Source organism: Marmota marmota, unplaced genomic scaffold (assembly GCF_001458135.2).
Source record: "Marmota marmota marmota unplaced genomic scaffold, marMar, whole genome shotgun sequence".
Taxonomy (NCBI): Eukaryota; Metazoa; Chordata; class Mammalia; order Rodentia; family Sciuridae; genus Marmota; species Marmota marmota.
The window spans coordinates 3,968,504-3,987,791 of record NW_026000136.1 but is presented as its reverse complement, the minus strand read 5'-3'; the positions used below and the strand labels follow the sequence as shown (position 1 = coordinate 3,987,791).

At 49.7% G+C, this 19,288-nt stretch overlaps 1 protein-coding gene across 4 annotated transcripts in view; it reads right to left on the bottom strand.

The window, feature by feature from the left end:
* Positions 1-730: 730 nt before the first annotated feature.
* Sdk1 (sidekick cell adhesion molecule 1) overlaps positions 731-19,288 on the bottom strand; it is a 521,957-nt gene continuing 503,399 nt past the window's right edge. For all 4 annotated transcript variants that reach the window (XM_048785279.1, XM_048785280.1, XM_048785281.1 and 1 more), the window contains 2 exons: positions 18,275-18,404; positions 731-4,342 (listed from right to left, as the gene is read on the bottom strand). In XM_048785279.1, coding sequence (XP_048641236.1) covers positions 4,091-4,342; positions 18,275-18,404 — 382 coding nt within the window. In that variant the 3' untranslated portion in view covers positions 731-4,090. The remainder of the gene's footprint in view (positions 4,343-18,274; positions 18,405-19,288) is intronic.

The window sequence follows — 19,288 nt, the reverse complement described above, 5'->3', positions numbered from 1 at the left end:
CTTGGTCTGGGCGTGGCCTGGGCCTTGGGAGTTCTAACTGCTCCTGGTCATGCTAAAACACACCAGGGCTAAGGACCAATTGGTCCTAAGTCGGGCAGGGAAGGGACATGCTGTGAAGCTGCACCCTCTCCTGTTGGCCCTGGCACGGTGGCTTCCAGAAGTCTGGGGGTGGCAGATGTCTTTGAAATCCCATTTCTGTAGAGAAGAGAAATGGCCTCGCTTGTCCTGTTTCCCTCAGAGCAGCCCTGAGCCCGTGAGGCCCTCTTGGGAGACTGGATGCTGCAAGGAAGCCATCTTCCTCAAGCTCCCTTCACCCAACAAGGCCAAGATTGGTCAGGAGCTGTTCTCCACCCCCCTCCCCCTCCTGCCCCAGCACCTGTTAAAGTCTTTGGGGACATAACCACAGGGTGTGTGGAGTTAGGTGGCTTCTGGTCCATTCAGGGGCGGCTCAGGGAGCAGGCTCTGGCTGCCACGGGTCAGGATGCTCCCGTGGAGCTCTGTGGCCTTTCTCTGACCTCATCCAGCTGGGGGAGTCTCACTGCCCGAAGCCCTTGCACACCTGCTTCTCAGCAGGGGTGGGTCCTGGAAGTGAGCATGTGTGCGCATGTGTGTGGTTCAGAACAGCATCTGGGTTGAACTTCAGTGGTCAAATTTACAACCTTAGACCTCAGGGATATTCCTAAAGAGCCCAGGGGTCATTTCATCAATACTTGAAGAAAATCACAAGCACTTAAGGAACAAAATAACGTTTTTATTAAAAATCGTACCCATAGCACCTCTCTCTGCCTTCCTACATGTTGTTGGGTTATTTCTGTTTCTTTTAATGAGGTCTGGTTTTCAGCACAACTTCTGGTAATGCTGTAGGGAAAATATCAGGACTGCCCCGGGCTCTTCTCAAGCCAGAAGGTGAGTCTGGAAGGAGGCAGCCGTGCAGACCAGCTCTGTTCACGAGTTTCCCCACGTCCTCACCTCGGGTTGGGCCCTGTGCTGGCGGATCGAGGTCACCCAGGTGCTCTTCACAGTGCGCAGGAACACGTACAAACGAAAAACCATGCTAGCAACTGCTACGCGGGCACCACACCATGCTTTGGGCCAGTTGTGATCCAGACAAGCACAGCAGTCAAAGAAGTTAGCAGAGTGAGCACCACCCTCGTGGGCTGCAGGGTGCCTGAAGTGGCGGCCACTGCGATTCTGTCTCCCCCTGGGGCTCACGGTGGGAAAGACCCTGCTGCCCCACATCTTCTTTCACTGGGGCATCGAATGAAGTGCGCCTTAAGTGAATGCGGGAAAGACAAGGAAGGGAAGGTGGGCAGGAAGGGCTGTCCAGGTCAGCTGGTTCAGAGTGTGCCCTACAGGAGGCCGAGGAGACTACAGCTCAGCCCTGGGTCCCTCTCCAGACTCCTATGCCCTGGCACCCGAGGTGGAGAGGGGATCCTGTGTGCAAACCATGCATCTCAACCAGAGCACAGCCCCTCCCGTGCCAAGTGCACCATCCACACAGGGAAGGGCACTGGAGACTTCTGTGGGGAGACAGCACTACTGCCACCAAGGCACCTGCGAAATGCACCTTTCAGCACCACAGGACAGAGAACAACCGCTGTGCCCCTTGGTTACAATTTTTGCTTATTCTCAGAACTGAGATTTAGATCCAATGTCCATTTTCCTCTTGTGTGAATTTTTTCCCCTCCCTAAAGATGAGCGATTAGGAATGGATAGTTCTCAATGCACAGGTTGCTCTGGGAGGTCAGACCCTGCTTTTTTGGTGCAGGTGGCTCACATGAGACACAGTCCCTGGTGGTGACAGGCGTGACTGTGGCAACTGACCACTGTCCATCAGCAGCCCCAGCGTCAGTGCAGCCTTAAACCTCACTGAAAGTAGAGGGGATACAGGAAAGATGAGCCTAAAACAAGTGTCATGTTGTCACAAAACCGAAGAGCAAAGCCACATCTCAGACCAAATTGTCCTCAACACTTTTCCCGTTAATTAAAGCAATGTCCTTATGGCTTAAGGAAGCAAAGTGCGCAGCGAGGGGCTGGTTCTCTGGAGCATTCTCTCCCAAGAAGTTCAAGTGGTTGAATGTGATCTCCATCCACTTCACCCTCTCTGGGGCAAGAGGAAGGAGGTGGCTCTGTCCACCGAGGTGGCCCCTCCAGTGGACTAGGGGCGGTGATTCTCACGCAGAAGTGGCTTTGGGCAGAGCATCTAGGATTTTTGGTTTAGAATATTCCCCCTTCCGCGCAGGGAAGGAAGGAAGGGAGGGAGGAAGGGAGGGCGGAGGGAGGAAGGCAGGGAGAAAGCAGAGGAGAGAGGGAGAACTTTCCACACTCTCAATTTTGGAAAAACTGAAAAGGGTTTTTCACTCCACACAAAACTTTCCTTGGTCTCCTGGGTCACACCCAGCAACCTTCAAAGCAGAGGATCAAGACAACATCTACACTCTGCCCCACAGAGGGGCAGAGAGAAAATGGCCACGTGGGGACCATGTTTTCTACACTTGGCCATGAGACTGACTTCCTGTGGCGCCGGCCAGGGACCTGCCCAGCTGGTTAGCACTCTTAGCACACTGAGGTCCCTGGGAGGACAGTGCCCCACCTTGTCCTGCTGTTCATGGGGGGTGTGTGGAAGGAAGAGCCTCTAATCCTGTGTACGCTGTACTCTGCCCAGGAGTGAGGATGTGGGGCCCTCAGGTGCCCCGGGACACACATGCCAGTTGGAACCAGTAGCGCTCTGGTCACACCCAGACAGGTCCCCAGGCTGAGAGAGGCCACCTGCAACCGAGCTAGCTGTTGGAAAAGTCAAAGTTTGGCTGGAGGCACAGCTGTGGTCTGGACTCTATATTTTCCAAAGTAGTTCAGACTATTTTCATTTAGCTTAAAAAAATTAGAACAAACGAGTGACAATTACAGAAAAAAAATTCCCCGAAAAACCTGTTAAGGCTTAAAGCTGGCCTTGGATGGGGAGGGCAGCAGCACCGGTGGTCAGAAGCAGGGGGCAGCCCGTGGTGGCAGGAGGACGAACGGAAGGACTGTTCCCACGTGCCTGGAGTGGCCTGGGGTACACGGGGTGACTCGGGGCCCGGTTTCTCAGAGTGGGTTTGCTTTATTTGGAGACACTATCGCTTCTCGTCTTTCCCATGTACAAAGCAGAACATATTAATAAAAAGGCACCCGGAGACAGCAAAGACGCATTCATTTCATGTGACATATTTTAAAAAAAGATAAAAAGATTTAAAAAATACTCTGGTTAACAATGCACACTTCCTACACTTTGACAAGCAATTCTGCAAACGCCACCTCACTCTTGGTCAGCAGGGTTGGCCGTGTGCTGTGTGTTCACGGGAAAGACCCAGTTGCACGGGCTTCAGGGGCTTCCAGAGCCTGGGGTAGGGGGAAGGGCTTCTTGTTCTTGCACTATCAGCTTGAAAGAAAGGAGGGGAGAAAGGAAAGCCCCAGAATAATTTACCACCGGAGTGACGGCGTGCCCAGCTGAGCCACAATGGGGCCAGGGGACACCACCTCCCAATCACCTGCCCATTGCTGAGACCTTAAAGCTGATTCCTTGCCTAGAATCTGCAGAATGAGAGCATTTCAGACACGGGTGTGTGGGGGGGTCACCAAGCTGGAGCCCAGGTTTGCTCTCCACACCCCAGGAGTGAGCAAGGAGGCCGAAGGTATCCTAACACGGAGAACGTGAGCTGGCTGGTTCTTGGGAGAGGAGGTAGAGAGAGACAGAGGCCTGAGCTCTGTTCCCCTGGCCCTCGGCTCTTCTGCCCCTGACCCACCTCCCCAGGTGACCTGGAGGATGGAGACGCCTGGGGCTGGCGGTGCCACACCAGGGCACCAGGGAGATATACCTTCTCTTAAAAAGAAAAGAAAACAAAGAAACCTGCTTCCTGCAGCGATGTTACAAAAAGCCATAAAAAAACCTTCCTAAGTGGAACCTAGTGTTCACTTGTAGGTAAAATCATCGCTTATCAGAATTTTTTTTTTTTTAAACAAAAACTTCAGCTCAGTTATCAGAGTTGATTGTCTTAACAAAAATAGACTCCGGAAGGTCCGCGGTGGTTCTACCCTGATGGAGGCGCCCATGTCACACGAAGGAGGAGAAACCGGTGAGCGGGGCCCGGGCGCTGGGGCCTGCGGGCGTGTACACGCCACCTGCGCTCTGCGTGGTGATGACTGTGTGCAGGTGCGGGCCCGCCTCGGCCCCCGCCACTGCCTCGTACCTGTGTGGCGCCGCTGGGGGCCTCCGCTTCCAGGAGTTGTAGTAGGTGGGGTCGCTCATGTAGTGGTTGACAAAGGAGTGCTTGGGCAGCGGGTCCTCGTAGTCCGAGTCAGAGGCCTGGGGGAGAGGGACAGTGTGAGAGGGGACAGGGGATGCAGCAGGGATGGAAAGCCACGTGGGGTGGGGGTGATGGCTGCAGAGGAGCTTGGAGGAAGAAGGCAGAGACCAGGAGGAGGGACAGCAACACCACTGGAGTGTGTGGGGCGGTGTCCCTCCTTCCTGCCCTCTCCACTTCCTCCCACTGCCCTGGGCAAGGTATCACTCTGGAAGAGGTCCACATGGCCACCCACAAGACCCCACTGGGATCTGCCTGTGACTTTGGGTGCAGAACACAGAGGTGCAATAGGGCAGGAAAGTCCCCAAGCCGTGGCCTTTGTGCGTCCAAGATGTAGGCTGCCATGGACCAAAGAGAAAGGACCAGGGAGAAGGGAGCCTTGAACCCCAGGGAGGCTCAGAGGGAGGCCACTGGGGCCACTGGCAGGACTGTGGGGGTACCAGAACTGCCGCTGCACCAAAGCGTATTTGCCCAACATTTCCATTTCCATGTACCCTCCCCCAGCGGTGAAGACCTGGCCACCCCCTAACCCTGCCAGGGACAGTTGCATCCCGAGAAGTCTGAGGCTCAGTCCTCTTGAGGGGTGACTGTTATCTTTATAAAACAAGGCAGCAGCTTCCGTAAGAACATTTACCCCATGTTTTCTGTGTTCACTGTCTTCAAGCAAGCTATTCTGTGGTCTTCTGGGTTGACATAAGTCATTGGAAGGATTGCTAAAAAGATGGAGGCCAAGGCAGGGTGGAGGATCCTGCCAGACACTGCCCCCTCCTGGGCCTCTCTCCAGGGGTCCTGAGAGCTTCCTGAGCCCCTCAGGGAGCCATGTGGAGGGGCCAGAGCCCACCAGGCCCATCTGGGCTCTAAGACCCTGGGGACCCCACAGGCCCCTCATGTCTCCAGAATAGGAGGCCACCCACACCTAGACATGCCCACATGGTTCTGGTTCTGTCCCCATGGTGGCCAGGCAGCCTTTCAAGCTCAAGAAGGGAGAAAGGTAGAGTTTCTTCTTCAAGGTCCTGACAGGATGTGGGGACCCTGGCTTTGGGACATGTGCTGTCTTGCCCTGTCCCTTAGGCTCCCAACATCTCCACTCTGTGCTCTAGACCTGACCTCTCAAGGGGCCAGTCACATCTGCCCGTTTTCTCTCCCCAGTAGACTTGGAATGAGTGAGCAAACCCAGGCTGTCTCAGAATAGTCAGTGCAGCCCTAAGAGCAGATTCCTGGGTGGGACTCAGGGCCCTGGAGGTCTGGGATGCTTATGTTTTAGAAGCTCCCAGAAGATTCTGGTAAGTGTGAGGCTGGGAGCTGCTGGCCAGTGGTGGCATTCCAAGGGTGTGAGGCTGGGGAGGTTGTGCCCTAGTCTCAGAGCCTCCTCCAGACTGTAAGTACTCTTAAAAGGAGAAGCACTAACCCAGCTCTCCTCGGGAGTAGGACCCGCATCCTCTCAGCTGGGGTGGGTGGGGAGGGGCAGCTGCTGCTTCCCCACTTGGCACATCCCACTGGAGTCCACTCTGAGACTCGGGGGAATATAACATCTGAGTGTTGTGAGTGCCATTGCTGCTGCTGACCCGGACCACACAGGAATCCCTCGGACACATAGGGTGGAGCCCGAGTGTCCCAGAATGTTCAGATACAGACTGAATTTTGGGCTTTAAGTAGAATATTCATATGAAGCAAGCTGCAGAATTGGGACACTGACTGCAAACAGCCTGTCAAGTGGCAACTGAGTGCAGCTATACTTTGCTTCATCTGCTTCTTACTTGTTAAAGCTCCTATAACGCAGCCTGACACTGCATCCCGGGATGCTGAGCGCACCAGCTTCTCTGTAATCTAATCCTGATGACAAACAGTGCAGCGGTTCCTTTTTAGTGACCACTTATCACATACCAGATTAATCCACTTGCAGAATCTACAACTGCCTGCTGGCCTGTGCTGTGCGGTTAATCCCATTTCATGGATGAACAATGAGGCTCGGAGAGTCCAGCCAAATTTAGGAGTCCATGCCTGAGTGCCTAAGCCAAGGGTTTTGTGCCTCCGTGGACAGGAACTTACTCCCATCTCCTGACATCTCCTTCCCACCAGCTCAACCGACCCAACTCCCTCATGCTACCCAACAACCCCAAACCCACAGTGCTCTGAAATCCAAAACTTTTTAAACTCATCTGGTGGAAGGCTGCCCTGCCTGAAGACAGCTGCTGCAGAGCTGAACTAATGTGGGCAGTTGATCCTGAACTCTTGCTGAGGAAATACGGGTGTGTGTGATGGCGCAGTGACTGTTCACTGTGCTGGGTGTCACTGAACGCAGGGTTGGTCCTCGTCCACTAATGTGGAGTTACAAAGTATGTTTGGCCTTCCCGGTAGGAGATCAAGGACCTATACTGTGGCTGCTGTCTAGATGCACTTTCCATCTGTTTTCTAGAAGACTCCAGGTGGTTGAGAAGGTTCTGTGGACATTAAGACTGGAGAAGAGGGAACCGATCACCCCACAGAAGCATAAGGACTCTACATTGTCAGCCCTGAATTGAGTTGCCCCGTCTTTAGACGCCAACTTCAATTCTGAATTTCCTGAAGCTTAGGGGAGAGAGGGGTGTTGGAAAGGCCTTAATGACATCACTGTTCTCACGAGAAACTCACAGAAAAGTTAGGCATGGGCGATGGCAATTTTGTTCCATGTTTTACACACTAGGGTTAAAGTCATGGTCATCTGAGGATGGACGTTACACCTGGTTATTACCCCTGCAGGCCACATCTTCAGTGCCCCATGGCCTCCCTCTTCCACCCCCTACCACGAGGAGGCTGGAGGGAAGGGGAGAGGCAGTGACTGGATACAGGTTCCTCGTTTTGTCTGAAAGAATCGAGATTGACAAATTCAAGTGACCTCAGGTCACACTGGCCAGGCCACACTGAGGGTATCTCAAAGTCAGCAGGAATGAAGCCTTGCTAGGAACGGGTAGGGGACATTTACTTGTCCAATAAAAGGTAGACAGACACCCTCGCTGTGAGCGTATCTCGGATCAAGTCTCCTAGTGGTGGAGGAACCATGGCGCTCAGTGGGAACATGAGCCATTAATTCTGCTTCAGTAAACCTGTCACTCATCCACTGGGGCTTCCCTCTGCCCTCCTGGTGCCCTTGCCCACCCCTCCTCCTGTGCTGTAGGGGAAGCAGGGGGACCTGGAATGGGCCACTGCATCCTCCCAGGAGCCTGGGTTAACAAGAGTACATCATCGAGACCCACTTAGAGGATGAACATACCCTGTTCCACACAGGTTCCTGTTTCCGTGATTAATAAAATGCCTTTTATTGAAGACTTCTTATATGCATCATGTTGCACGGCTCCAACCAAAGGTCTAAACATGCTATGGTGCCAGAAGAGGGGTCTGTGATAAATGTGGCTGCTAAGAAGGGGTCTTGGCAGGAGACACGTACTGGGGGTGGCTGTCCAGCACACAGGATGTCCAGCATTGGTATTGGCCTTGACCTGTTCTTGGAAGGAAGCCATCCTTCCTCATCCCCTGGGATGAAAGGCTCTTGCCTCTCAGAGGGCAGTAGCTGGAACCTGGGTGGGCACGTAACATAGGCTGAGCCAGGCAGACTCGGGCCTCTGGGTTTCCATAGAGCATCTGGGAGGGAGGGGCTCTTGGTGTGAGGACAAAGCTGGAGGTTGGAGCCTGGCGCAGGCCTCGCCCATGGACTCACTCAGGCAAGGGATTCCAAAATCCATCTGAGAGAGCAAAACTGAGACAGTAGGACCAAAGGACAAGTGCACCCCTGGGCCTTGGCTCATACCTGACAGCCACAGATAGGTCCTGCCTTACTTCAAGTACCAAATGTGTGAGACAGTGCCAGGCACATCACTACAGCCAGGGGCTGTCACAACATGGCTCCTCAGGGCCATGTTCCTCAGCACCACCTGCTAGCAGATGATGAACCTGTCTCCTTTCTTCAGTTCCAGGGAGCCGACCTGACACTTTGATGTGGGAGCTGGGTCTCACTTCCAGTGGAGGCTCTAGTAAAGGATTTGTCTGCATGTTTGTATTTGTGGGACTTGGTTTCATTTCTGTTGTCATTGAGTCAAAGTTCCCAGTGTCTGGCATCAAAACCATCATGCGGAAAGGAACTCAGAGGAGAGACTAAGAGGGGCTTCTTTGCTTCTTGCTCTTCATAGGGAAGAGTCAGGAGAAGGTCCCCAGGGTTAAGTGACAAGGAGATGTCAGCAGAGCTTTTGGCTCCTGCTCAGACTGTGCTGTTGGGTCCCCGATAAAGGACAGCATTAAAACGCCATCCCTCCTCCTGTCACTGGCTCTGTTTATTGTTTATATGACTTTATTATTTTTTAATGGGGATGTATTTTAGTGAGTGAAAATTATTGACAAAGAGGAAATGCTGCAGGGCCTTTTTCTTTTTTTTCAAAGTTTCCTGTGTGATGTGAAGTTGCAGTGTGTGTTGGTTTCCCAGGAAACCACAGGAGAACAAAATGTGATTGGATGCAGTGTCCAGCTGACTGTGAGAGTCCCCAAGGGTGCACAGAGGCCTGGCAGCACCTCAGAGACCTTCTCAGCCCTTGGGGTTCTACTCTGGCAAGCACTTAGGGAGTTCACCAGGTACAAGAGGCTGGTCTAAGTTGGCCAGAGCTGGAGGGATTTTGAAAACGGTTTCTTTGGATTTCAAAATCAGTTTTCACATGTGATTCCAACAGCCATTCTGATAACATTCACAAGCAGCCGTGTGAGGAAAGGTGACAAATCCTCTCATTTCTAACCAGAGCAACAGAAAGAGCCCCAGAGCATGTCATGTGACCAGGCTGGTCCTGTGCACCTGCGAGCTTGCTCATAGAATTTCCACTTTGACAATATTTTTGAAAATGGTTTTAAAATGCCCTGGGGAGAAAAGCATGGCACCGTTATTTTCTTAGTGAAATATTAGCTTCTCAGAATTCTTCCAGCAGAGACCAGATAGGTTTCTAATTCCTCATCCGCTGAGCTCTGGAGAAGCGGGGGAGTAGGGACACGGGCCCTGTCTGAGGGTTTAACCTGAGTCCACACTCCACGAAGCCACTGACTTGAACCTGAGGCAAAGAGTGTCATGACTCTTTATCCCTAGAGTTTGGTTCATTGTGTTTGAATCTATAAGCTGCCTCCAGCAGGAAGGATAACCACCTGAAATCTAAACCCCAGTCTCTGAGTGGAGAGTACTGCATGCAAATGAGGGCCGCAGCTTTGGGGCTGGTTCTATTGCTGATCAGCCCTCAGCCTGCTTCCTGTGACTCCTCCTGTCTCTCTGTGGGCCTCATCTAAAGCTCCGTTTCTGTTTGGAGTTAAAGGACCCGACCAGAAGTCAACGCTACATTAGGAAAATAAACAGCAGCACTCAGCAAATGTTTCTTTCTAGGCCCCTCCGAGTGTGGGAATGATCAATCATGACAGCAAAAGATACTTCCAGAACCGTGGCATGAGGAGCTTGAGGACCCTCTCCTCAGGGGAATGATTACTGGTGAAAATTATTTGATAAACAACCACCTGAGCAGATAGCAAATGGGAAAAGATTCATACAAGAAAACCTGCTAAATATCTCTAAGGATAGTGCCAGTCAGTGGTGTTTGAGCCACAGATGCTCTCCGCCCTTTATCCCACTCCCGGCTTAGTGTGACAGAAACTACGTTGGGCAGATGTGGCCAGGAAGACAGAACTGCTGGTCTAGGAACTCGGTCTAACCTGGATAGAGTGTGGGTGAGCTGCCAGCAACTCTTGTTCAACTTCCTCTCTCCCCAAGCCAGCTGCCTGTTCAAGAGGCCCTATTCCAGGCAGGTGTGGCCAGGAGACTGGGCTCTGTCCCCTTGCCAGCCTTCCCTCTTAGGCTGCAGGGTCTGCACCAGCTGTGCAAGACTGAGAGCACTGGGCCGAGCTGCCCCCACCTAACTTGTTTGTAGGAAGAAACTCCACATGGGAAGGAGCAAGCCTAGAACAGGGGGCGACCATCTCAACCAGTTCCACTTGTGTGGCAAGTGGTCATGGGAGAAGAGGGTCACTGTCCCCACCCCCACTCTGGTGCAGTGACATGGGGTCATTGGTGTGTGGGGGAGATAACACATAGGAATAGAGAATGGAGCCTGCCTAAGGGCGTGGGTGAAGACAGAGGAGACTGGGGTGGGGGCAGTAAGAGCTGGTGACTCCACCATGGTGACAAGTGAAGCTGTAAACCAGCCAGCAGCTCAACAGGGAGAGAGACAGAGCCAGCTTCAGATATTGACATCCTCTGGCCACTGCAAAGGGCTGGACATTAACTGGATCCGTGTATGGAATAATTATGCTTCAAGATGCTGTCACAATAACATAACTAGTGGGGAGTAGAGGGGAGTCACTGGGTGTGATGCCAGTGGAGATGGACCCTGCAGAACATTCATGGGAGGTGAGAAAAGGGAACAAGGAGAGTCCAAATAAAACCATGTCATCCTTGGTGGCCAGGGAGACTGCACAGCCACCCCCGCTGAGGAGTGACACCAGAGCATGCACACTGAGAGGAAACACCTCACAGAGCTGGTCCAGCCAGGAGACTAACAAGAGATAAGCCAATGACAGTCCTCAAGGGATGGACATCAGCATTTAGAGTTGCCACAAGATGCCATCCCAAATCACCTGCTATAGACCCCAGGAAGATGCAAGGCACACTTAGGGGGGCCCCAGCCCTGGAGGGGCCCAAGGTTGGACTAACCAGGCAGAGACTCCCAGAGAGTCTGTGACAATGAGGGTCAAAGAACTAGGAAGCTACATCCAAGGAATCAAGGGAAGACGTGAGGACCATATCACAGCAGGTAGAGAGTATCCATGAAGAGATAGGAATTTTAAAAAAGGGTCCAACTGGAAACCTGCAGAGTTAAAATAATACAATAACTAAAATAAAAAAAATGCACTATTGGGGCTCAACAGTAGATTTGAGCTAGCAGAGGAAACACTTGAAGATAGATAAATGGAGACTATGCAATCTGAAAAAAAATAGAAATGAACAGAGCACTAAATGCAAGAGCGCTAAGTACGCCAACACTGTGTAAAGAGAGCGCAGAAGGACAGGAGAAAGAGGCAAGGAAACAAAACACTGAAAGTACAATGATTTCAAGTTTCCCAAGTTTCATCTAAAGGCATCTGCCTATCCAATGAGCTTCAGTAAGCTCCAAGCAAGATGGACGCAAAGAGATCTACCCCCAGGCACTGCATAGTCAAAATTTTGAAGAACAAGAAACTCTTGAAATTAGCAAAAGAACAAGGACTCCTCATATACAAGGGAACATAAATAATATTACAATTGACTTCCAGTCAGAAAATAAGGTGGGCAGCAGGACAGGGTAATATGCTCACAATTCTGAAGGAAAACTGCCAGTCAGGAATTCTACATCCAGCAAACCTATTTTCAAAAATGAAAGTGAAATAAAGACTTTCCAGATATATGGAAACTGAGAAAAATTAACTGCTAGCAGACTGCCTTGCAAGAAGTACTATAGGAGGGTTGTTCATTGGAAAGCAACTGACACCGGACAGTAAATCAAACATAGACATACAAAATTAAAAAAAAAAAAAAAAGGTGAATGCATAGAAAATTATAAAAGACAGAATAATTACATATTCTCTTTTCTGATTTAGAAAGCAGTGGTGCATAAAATAGTATGTGTATGATTGTACCACTGGGCCTATAAACCTATAGAAATGTAACACAGAGAACAACAGCAACACAAAGGAGGCAGCAGAGTAGGAAACTGACCCCTGCGGACAGGCTGAATCCACAGGAGGAACAAAAGAGCACCAGAAATGGTGGGAATGACAAACTCTCCAAATACACACTTGCTCTCCCTCTCTCAGCTTCTCTAAAAGACATGTAATTATGTAAAGTATTGATTATGAAACACATTCTTGATTTTCTAACCTCCTTGGACACATGTGTATAATAATATCATAAAAAGGGGGGGGGGACATAGTTCTCTACATGTATTTATCCTGATATTCAGGATAAATCTGAAGTGGAAAATGATTCTGGAGCAAATCACTATGAAAATAACTAAAAAGTAGTAAAAGCAAGAGTGAGTGAATTAAAGTGGTATATTAGAAAATATCCACATAACAAAAAAGAAAGTAGGATCAAAAACATAGAGAAATTAGGACATTAAAATGTCAGACATAAATTCTACTTAAGTTATCATTACGTTAAATGTGGATGGATTAAAAAGTCCAATTAAAAGGCAGAGATGGGCATAATAATTAAAACAACATGATTCAAATATATACTTTCTATAAAAGACACATTTTGAATTCAAAGACACAAATAGGTTGAAAATAAAAGAATAAAAATTATATACTATGTAAATAGTAACCAAAAGATAATTGAAATGGCTATGCTAATAGACAAAATAGACCTTAAGACAAAATACTACTGGAGTCAAAGAGGAGACTTCTATGTGAATATAAGGGTCAATCCATGGAGAAGATAAAAGCAATTATAAACATTTGTTCCTAATCATAGAGTATCAAAATACATGAAATTAAAATTGATAGAACTGGGGATATAAAAGTGCAATTCAACAACTATGGTTGGAGACTTCACTACGTTAAGAGATGGCAAATAATATCAAATAAACAGAAGATAATACTGTAAATCAATTAGAACAAACATACAGAACTCTCTATCCAATATAGTAGAATAACATACTCTTCTAAGTGAATGCAAAACACTCTCCAGTATAGACTACATGCTAGACTGTACAAGAAGATTCAACAAATTTAAAAGAATTAAAAATATGATTAGAAATAATCAATAGAAGCTGGGCGTAGTGGCACATACCTGTAATTCTAGCAGCTTGGGAGGCTGAAGCAGGAGGATCATGAGCTCAAAGCCAGTCTCCCATAAAAGTGAAACACTAAGCAACTCAGTGAGGCCCTGTCTCTAAATAGAATACAAAATAGGGCTGGGGATGTGGCTCAATAATCAAGTGCCCCTGAGTTCAATTCCCAGTAACCCACACCCCCACACAAAAAAGAAAGAGTCAATAGTAGAAAATTTAAAATATAAGAAAATTAAAAATATTGGGCTGGGGATGTGGCTCAAGTGGTAGCACGCTCGCCTGGCATGCTCTGGGTGCTGGGTTCAATCCTCAGCACCACATAAAAATAAAATAAAGATGTTGTGTCCACCGAAAACTAAAAATAAATAAATAAATAAATAAATACTAAAAAATTCTCTCTCTCTCTCTTTAAAAAAATATGCTCCTAAATAACCAACATGTCAAAGAAGAAATTAGAAGGAAAATTAGAATATACTTTGAGATACAGTTTAGGCACAGTGAACCAATCCTATAATCCAGGGATGGAGTTTTGGCATATTTGTGAGCCTAGGAGCTGAGTCCTCTAAGCAGCACCCCCAGGGATGCCTGCAGTTGACTGTGCTCTGTCCTCTCTCTGTCATATCTCTCAGTCATAAGCACAGCTGAGTCCTGTTGAGTCCTAGCGAATCACTGGACTTGGAGTAGTCTTAGGGATCCTGGACACAAACCTTCATAAAACTAGTTTTAAAATGTGGTGTATCCATTCAATGAAAACATTATGCTGAAATAAATAAACTGGTCACAAAAGACAATCTGATTTATTTAGATGAAATGTCCATCAGACAGTGATGGTACCAGGATGGGACCTTTAGGCCTTTACCAATACTCATGGGTATTGGTATTAGGAAATCTCCCCAAGACTCATTAGATCCCTCTCCTTCTACTGATTTCTATGGTCACAGTCCCTTGTGGGCAGAGGGTTCTCCCCCAACAAAGGCTCTTAAGCCTAAAACTATGGCTCACAAGAAATACTCGTGCCTGACCAAGGCTTGGGAATCAAACTGCTCATATTGAGCATATTGTGAAGTGGGTAAAACGAAGTAAGTACTGGGTATTTTTGAGACCAGTTGTTGAGTGGGTGTTTGGAGAATCACAAAGATTATCTGCATGAAGGCTTCTGTCTGACTAAATTTGAGAAGCCAATGTTATTACCTTCCCAAAATTCCTCTTTAGAGTAACCAACACTCAAGCCCAAGAGGAGTGACAGTAATTTACTGGACAGAAGCTGCTCATAGTACCTCTTTAACTGGAAAACACCATAAACACCGTACAGTGGCTTAGTTCCTACCTGCTCCTGCTTATGAAACACTCCTGATCATTGGTCATTTGACCCTACCTGAACACTCCTCCACAGTCGTGTTTTAAAAGTCTTCATATTAAGTCAGAGAATATGTCCATTAATTTACTCATGGGTATTGATATTAGTAAATCTAGACATTCTTCCTTGTGGTTGCCCTTTTAAGTATCTAACAATATCTATCACGTGTTTCCCAAGTATTTTTTTTCCTCTAGATTAAATATCTTCAGTTATTAAAAAAAAAAAAAAAAGAATTGTCCATCAGAGGCAAATCTAAGGAGGCAGAAAATTGGTGAGTGGTGCCAAGGTCTGGGGCAGGCAGGTGGGGAAAGGTGGGATCTTGGTGGTTGGGGTTGGGGAGAGGCTGGTAATGGAATAGGATGTCTTTGGGGGTTATAACAATGTTAGAGTTTGTAGGAATGGCTGCTCCACTCTGTGAATACACCGAGACCACTGAACTGTGCTCTTCAAGTGGTGAGCTGCATGAATGGTGAGCCATGCAGCCTGTGGATCATGTCTCAATCCAGTCATTTAAAACATGGTTCAAAGTGAACTTCGCCATCTGAACTGGCACTTCGAGAATGGTCTAAGTCCCAGTCCCTATGTTGGGATTTCCTGAATACTCAGTGCCTGCAAATCTCCCAAGTTCATAAGGTTTAAGATGGGATCAACAAGATTATTTAGCAAAGGACTCTCCAAAAATGCAGGGCATGTTTTAGCTACCCAGTGGTTCAGGCCCAGTATTCTTAGCTGGGACTTGGGGACCTTAGGTCAAGTGACCTATGAGAGGCTTCAGGGAGGTCCTAGGTAACATTCTATATATAGGTGGGGAGAATGGCTACCCCTTTCATTGGCTTCTGTAAGGAGCCCATGCCCAAAAGATATTTGGAACCCGGAGGTGTATCTGTGGAACATACGGAACCCTCTCAGGTCTTGCCAACGGAGCAGGCAGTTCCCTCATGGGCCCTGGCCTCCCCTGCCACATGACTGTGCCTCAGCAGCTCAGTTCTGAATGGCAGGTGCGGTGGGAAAGACGGAACTTAGAGCCCACTGCTGGGCCCAGGTCGTTAGTGTGTGCCTTGGGAACATCCCAAGACCTCTCGTGGCCTCGCTCCTCCTCCGGCTTACAAGGAGATGACAACCTCTGTGCAGAATTCCATTTAGAGTGGATTCCATGTCCCCCCCCCCCCCATGCCTTCCCTCTTCCTTCCCCTCCCTCTTCCTGCACACTCACCTCCCTGCTCACACCTGTATGCTCATGTTTCTGTTTAGGTATGTATGCTACCTAAACTCATTCAAGACTCTAATTGCTGCTTTGGTTGTCTATGCTGGGAAATGTAAGATACTGAGGCTGTGTGCTCCTCTGGGGGTATTTGTCTAGGCATGCATGGGTGCAGTGAGTATTTAAGTATGTGAGTAGGCATATGTGTTAATGTGTGTATGTGCATGCACATACATGTGCATGAGTGTGCATTTAGGTATGCACATGTATATGCACACATGTGATTTTAGGTGTGTGTGAAGGTGTGTAATGTATTTAGGTATGCATGCATGTATATGTGCACATATGTATTTAGGTGTGATTATATATTTAGGCATGCATGTAAGCACTGTGTGTGTGCATGTGGTGTGTATGTATTTGCATGTGTGGCATATGCATGATGTGCAGCCTAGTTCAGGGCCTGGGTGCATTTAGAAATCCTCCATAAAAATCAGCTGAATTTGAATCTCAAAACAGCCCACCCATTTGAGAGAAGTAGACCCAAGGCTTCCATGAGCCCATTCTGAGAATACCTTGATGCACAAATAGTTCAGAATCCATGAATCCAGTTCTGGCTGCTTTAGGACACACCTCCACTGCCCGCACTGGGCTGGGTGGTGATGGAAGGGCAGGGTTAGGCTGAGCTCTGGAGACTAAGGATCTGTGAGCACCCAGTTCCACTTCCTACCTTTGGATGACCTTAGTATCTAAACAGGGAGGACACCCCCCGTCATGGGGCTGGTGTGAGCACTAGCTGTAGGAGGTCAAATGTAGCCCATGCTCAGTCCCTCAGGGCAATGCACACCCAGAGCAGGTGAACCATACGCAGTTCCACAACGACAGCCAACATATGTTAGCTGGTGCGGTAGCTACTGACGTCACACACAGTGCCACACTGGAGAGAGTGTCCAGCCAGGAGTTAAGAACAGACTGAGGCAGTTCCCGCAGGTGTGCCTTTCTAGTGGTGCCAGGAAGTCCTGCTAGAAGGCTGTGCTGCTGCTTCCACACATGCTGCTTTTGGGACAAGCAGCTGTGTGTCCTCAGCAGGAGAGGTGGGGTGGGTCAGTTTCTGTAGGATTTTACACGACAGACCCTCAAATTTAGACAAATGCACCTTTTGGGACATCTGTACCACTGCTTGCTGTTTGCCAAGCCCAAGGCAATGATGCAGATGCACACCAGCATCCTTTGTAAACAGAACATGCAAAGTCAAGGCGAGCCAGGCCTCCCTGGCACCCACCTGCTGCCCTCTCAATGGGGTTCATATACAAACCATTTAAAAGAAGCCATTTTATCGAGCCTTGGGGCTCAATAAGGCCTGAATTCAGGTCAAAATGAAGGTGAGACTTATTTTAGATTAAATATTGATTTAGAGTAGGAATGCTGAGAGGTGGGGCAGGCTGTATGTGCAGCAAATGGCTCCCTGATTTTCGCCCCTCTCCAGGCTTGGCATACTTGAAACAAAGCATGTAGGACTCATTCAAGACTCTAATTGATGCTTTGGTTGTCTGGGCTGGTTAATTTAAGATACTGAGGCAGTGTACTCCTCTGGGGGTACATGGAGCCCCTCTCAGAGCCCCCCCACAGCATACCCCCTGGTTGAAGTCCTCTTGTGCCTCAGGGAGCCCTCACACAGGAGACGGGCTCTTCTCGAGAAATGCTGGGTACCCAGACAGAAGCGGAGGAGGCCAGAGATGGGCCCAGGGCCCAGGGCCCAGGGCGGGGCTGAAGCTCATCTAGTTCCAAGTGCTCAGTGAGGACAGGAACGCGTCTCCAGCTGGGCTGACCCACCCTGTCACCTGGTCCAGAACTACTGTTCTGCACAAGGAGGCAGGATGGGGAGATTTGCTAATACCAGGGAAGAACAGGAAGCAACTGTCTGGCCAGGAACAGGGGCTCCACTTTCTGTCAGTGCTGCAGCTCAGCCCCCTGCACTGTGTCTAGAGACCACCAAGATGTGTGGAAACCTGGGAAATATAGGCTCATGCTGAAAGCAAATGGAAGGCAGCAGGCCTCCAGCTCTGAAGCCCACTTTGGGCAGTTACTGACCCTTGCTGGGCCTTATTCTTCACTAGGGTTGGTCCAATGCTAAGAAGCTCTAGGCCTAGTTAGGACAGCGCTTGTGAGAGTGTCCAGACACCAAGCACAGGGCCTGTTGGGTGGTGCTCTCTCAGCTGACATTGCTTTGCTCTACAGGGCAGCCCCCGAGGAGTGGGAGGAGGGGATACCTGCCTTGCTGATCTCTTACCCCAGGATCTGAGAAGGGAACCTGCTCCCCCAAGAATCTGTCCAGGCATCTGCTCTGCTCAGGCCATATGGGAGGTGCCCATGGGCCACAGCGTGGGCATCTGAACTCGGGCTCTGGCACTTTCTTCATCTGTAAAGTGAGGCTTTGTCCTGTGTTCTTCCTGCCTCAGGGGTGGGCGTGAGACAGAAGGAGGGGGACTTCCCGGAGGAAGCAGAAGCTTAGTACAAAAGGAGGGAGTGGTGGTCTCTGTCCTGAAGCAACACTGACCTCAGACTCTGATGCATCTGCCGACTTCCCCTTGAGGCTCCCGCCCTCTGTCAGCACGGCACCATTGTACTTGTCACAGATGTCCTCATCTGAGTAGTGCAGGCCACCAGGGCTTGGTCGCGGTGGGGACCTAGGATGAAAGTGGACATGGCAAGTTACCCCTGGGCAAAGACACTCCCCCAAGGCCTCCCAAGATACTGCTGGCCTTGACCATGGAATGGGAGGCAGGCCACAGCCTATGCACCACTGTGGCCACCTGGTGATTCTGCAGCCTCTCTTCCTGTGCCTGTCAGCCCAGGGACTGTGCTGGGCCTGGGGCATGGGGTGAGCTGTTCTGTCCCAGAAGATGCTCAAGTGGGTGACACTGTGGCTGGGAGCAAAGACAGAGCAGGTGCTTGGTGCTGTGGCGAGCAGGGGACGGAAGCCATGGGGAATGGTCTGACCTGCCAAGCTGGAGGTGCCCGAGAAGTGAGCCCTAGCTGGTATCCTGGGTTGGGTCAGGGTGGAGGGAAGGTTGCTATGGCATTTGTCCTCTGTGGTGGGCAGAATTCTAAGGTGGTCCCCATCCCTGCCCCCTGGGTCATCTGTCTCCTCAAGTATGGGCAGGGCCTGTGATGTGCTTCTAACCAGTGTAATACGTGGAAGGAGAGGGGTGTTGTGCTGGGATCAGGTTATGGAATATGGAAAAGGTGAGGGTTGTCTCTCCCACCCCTCTCAGGACCACATGAGGTTAAATGATACTGGAAATAGAGAGTCTTCCTGGCCTCGCACCAGCCAATGGCAGGAAGAAGCCAGGGCCCTTGGTCACAGGGCCCGTTGGAATGCGTTCTACTGAGAGTCTGAGTGAGTGGGGAAGAAGATATTGCCTAGCCCAGGCTACAGATGAGAACACCGTCCTGACTACACCAGGATTGTAGCCCCTGGGAACCCAGCAGAGGGCCAGCAGAGCCAGGCCCAAAGTCCTCCCCCACAGAAACTGCGAGGCAGTAAATGTGTGTTGGTTTAAGCAGTTAC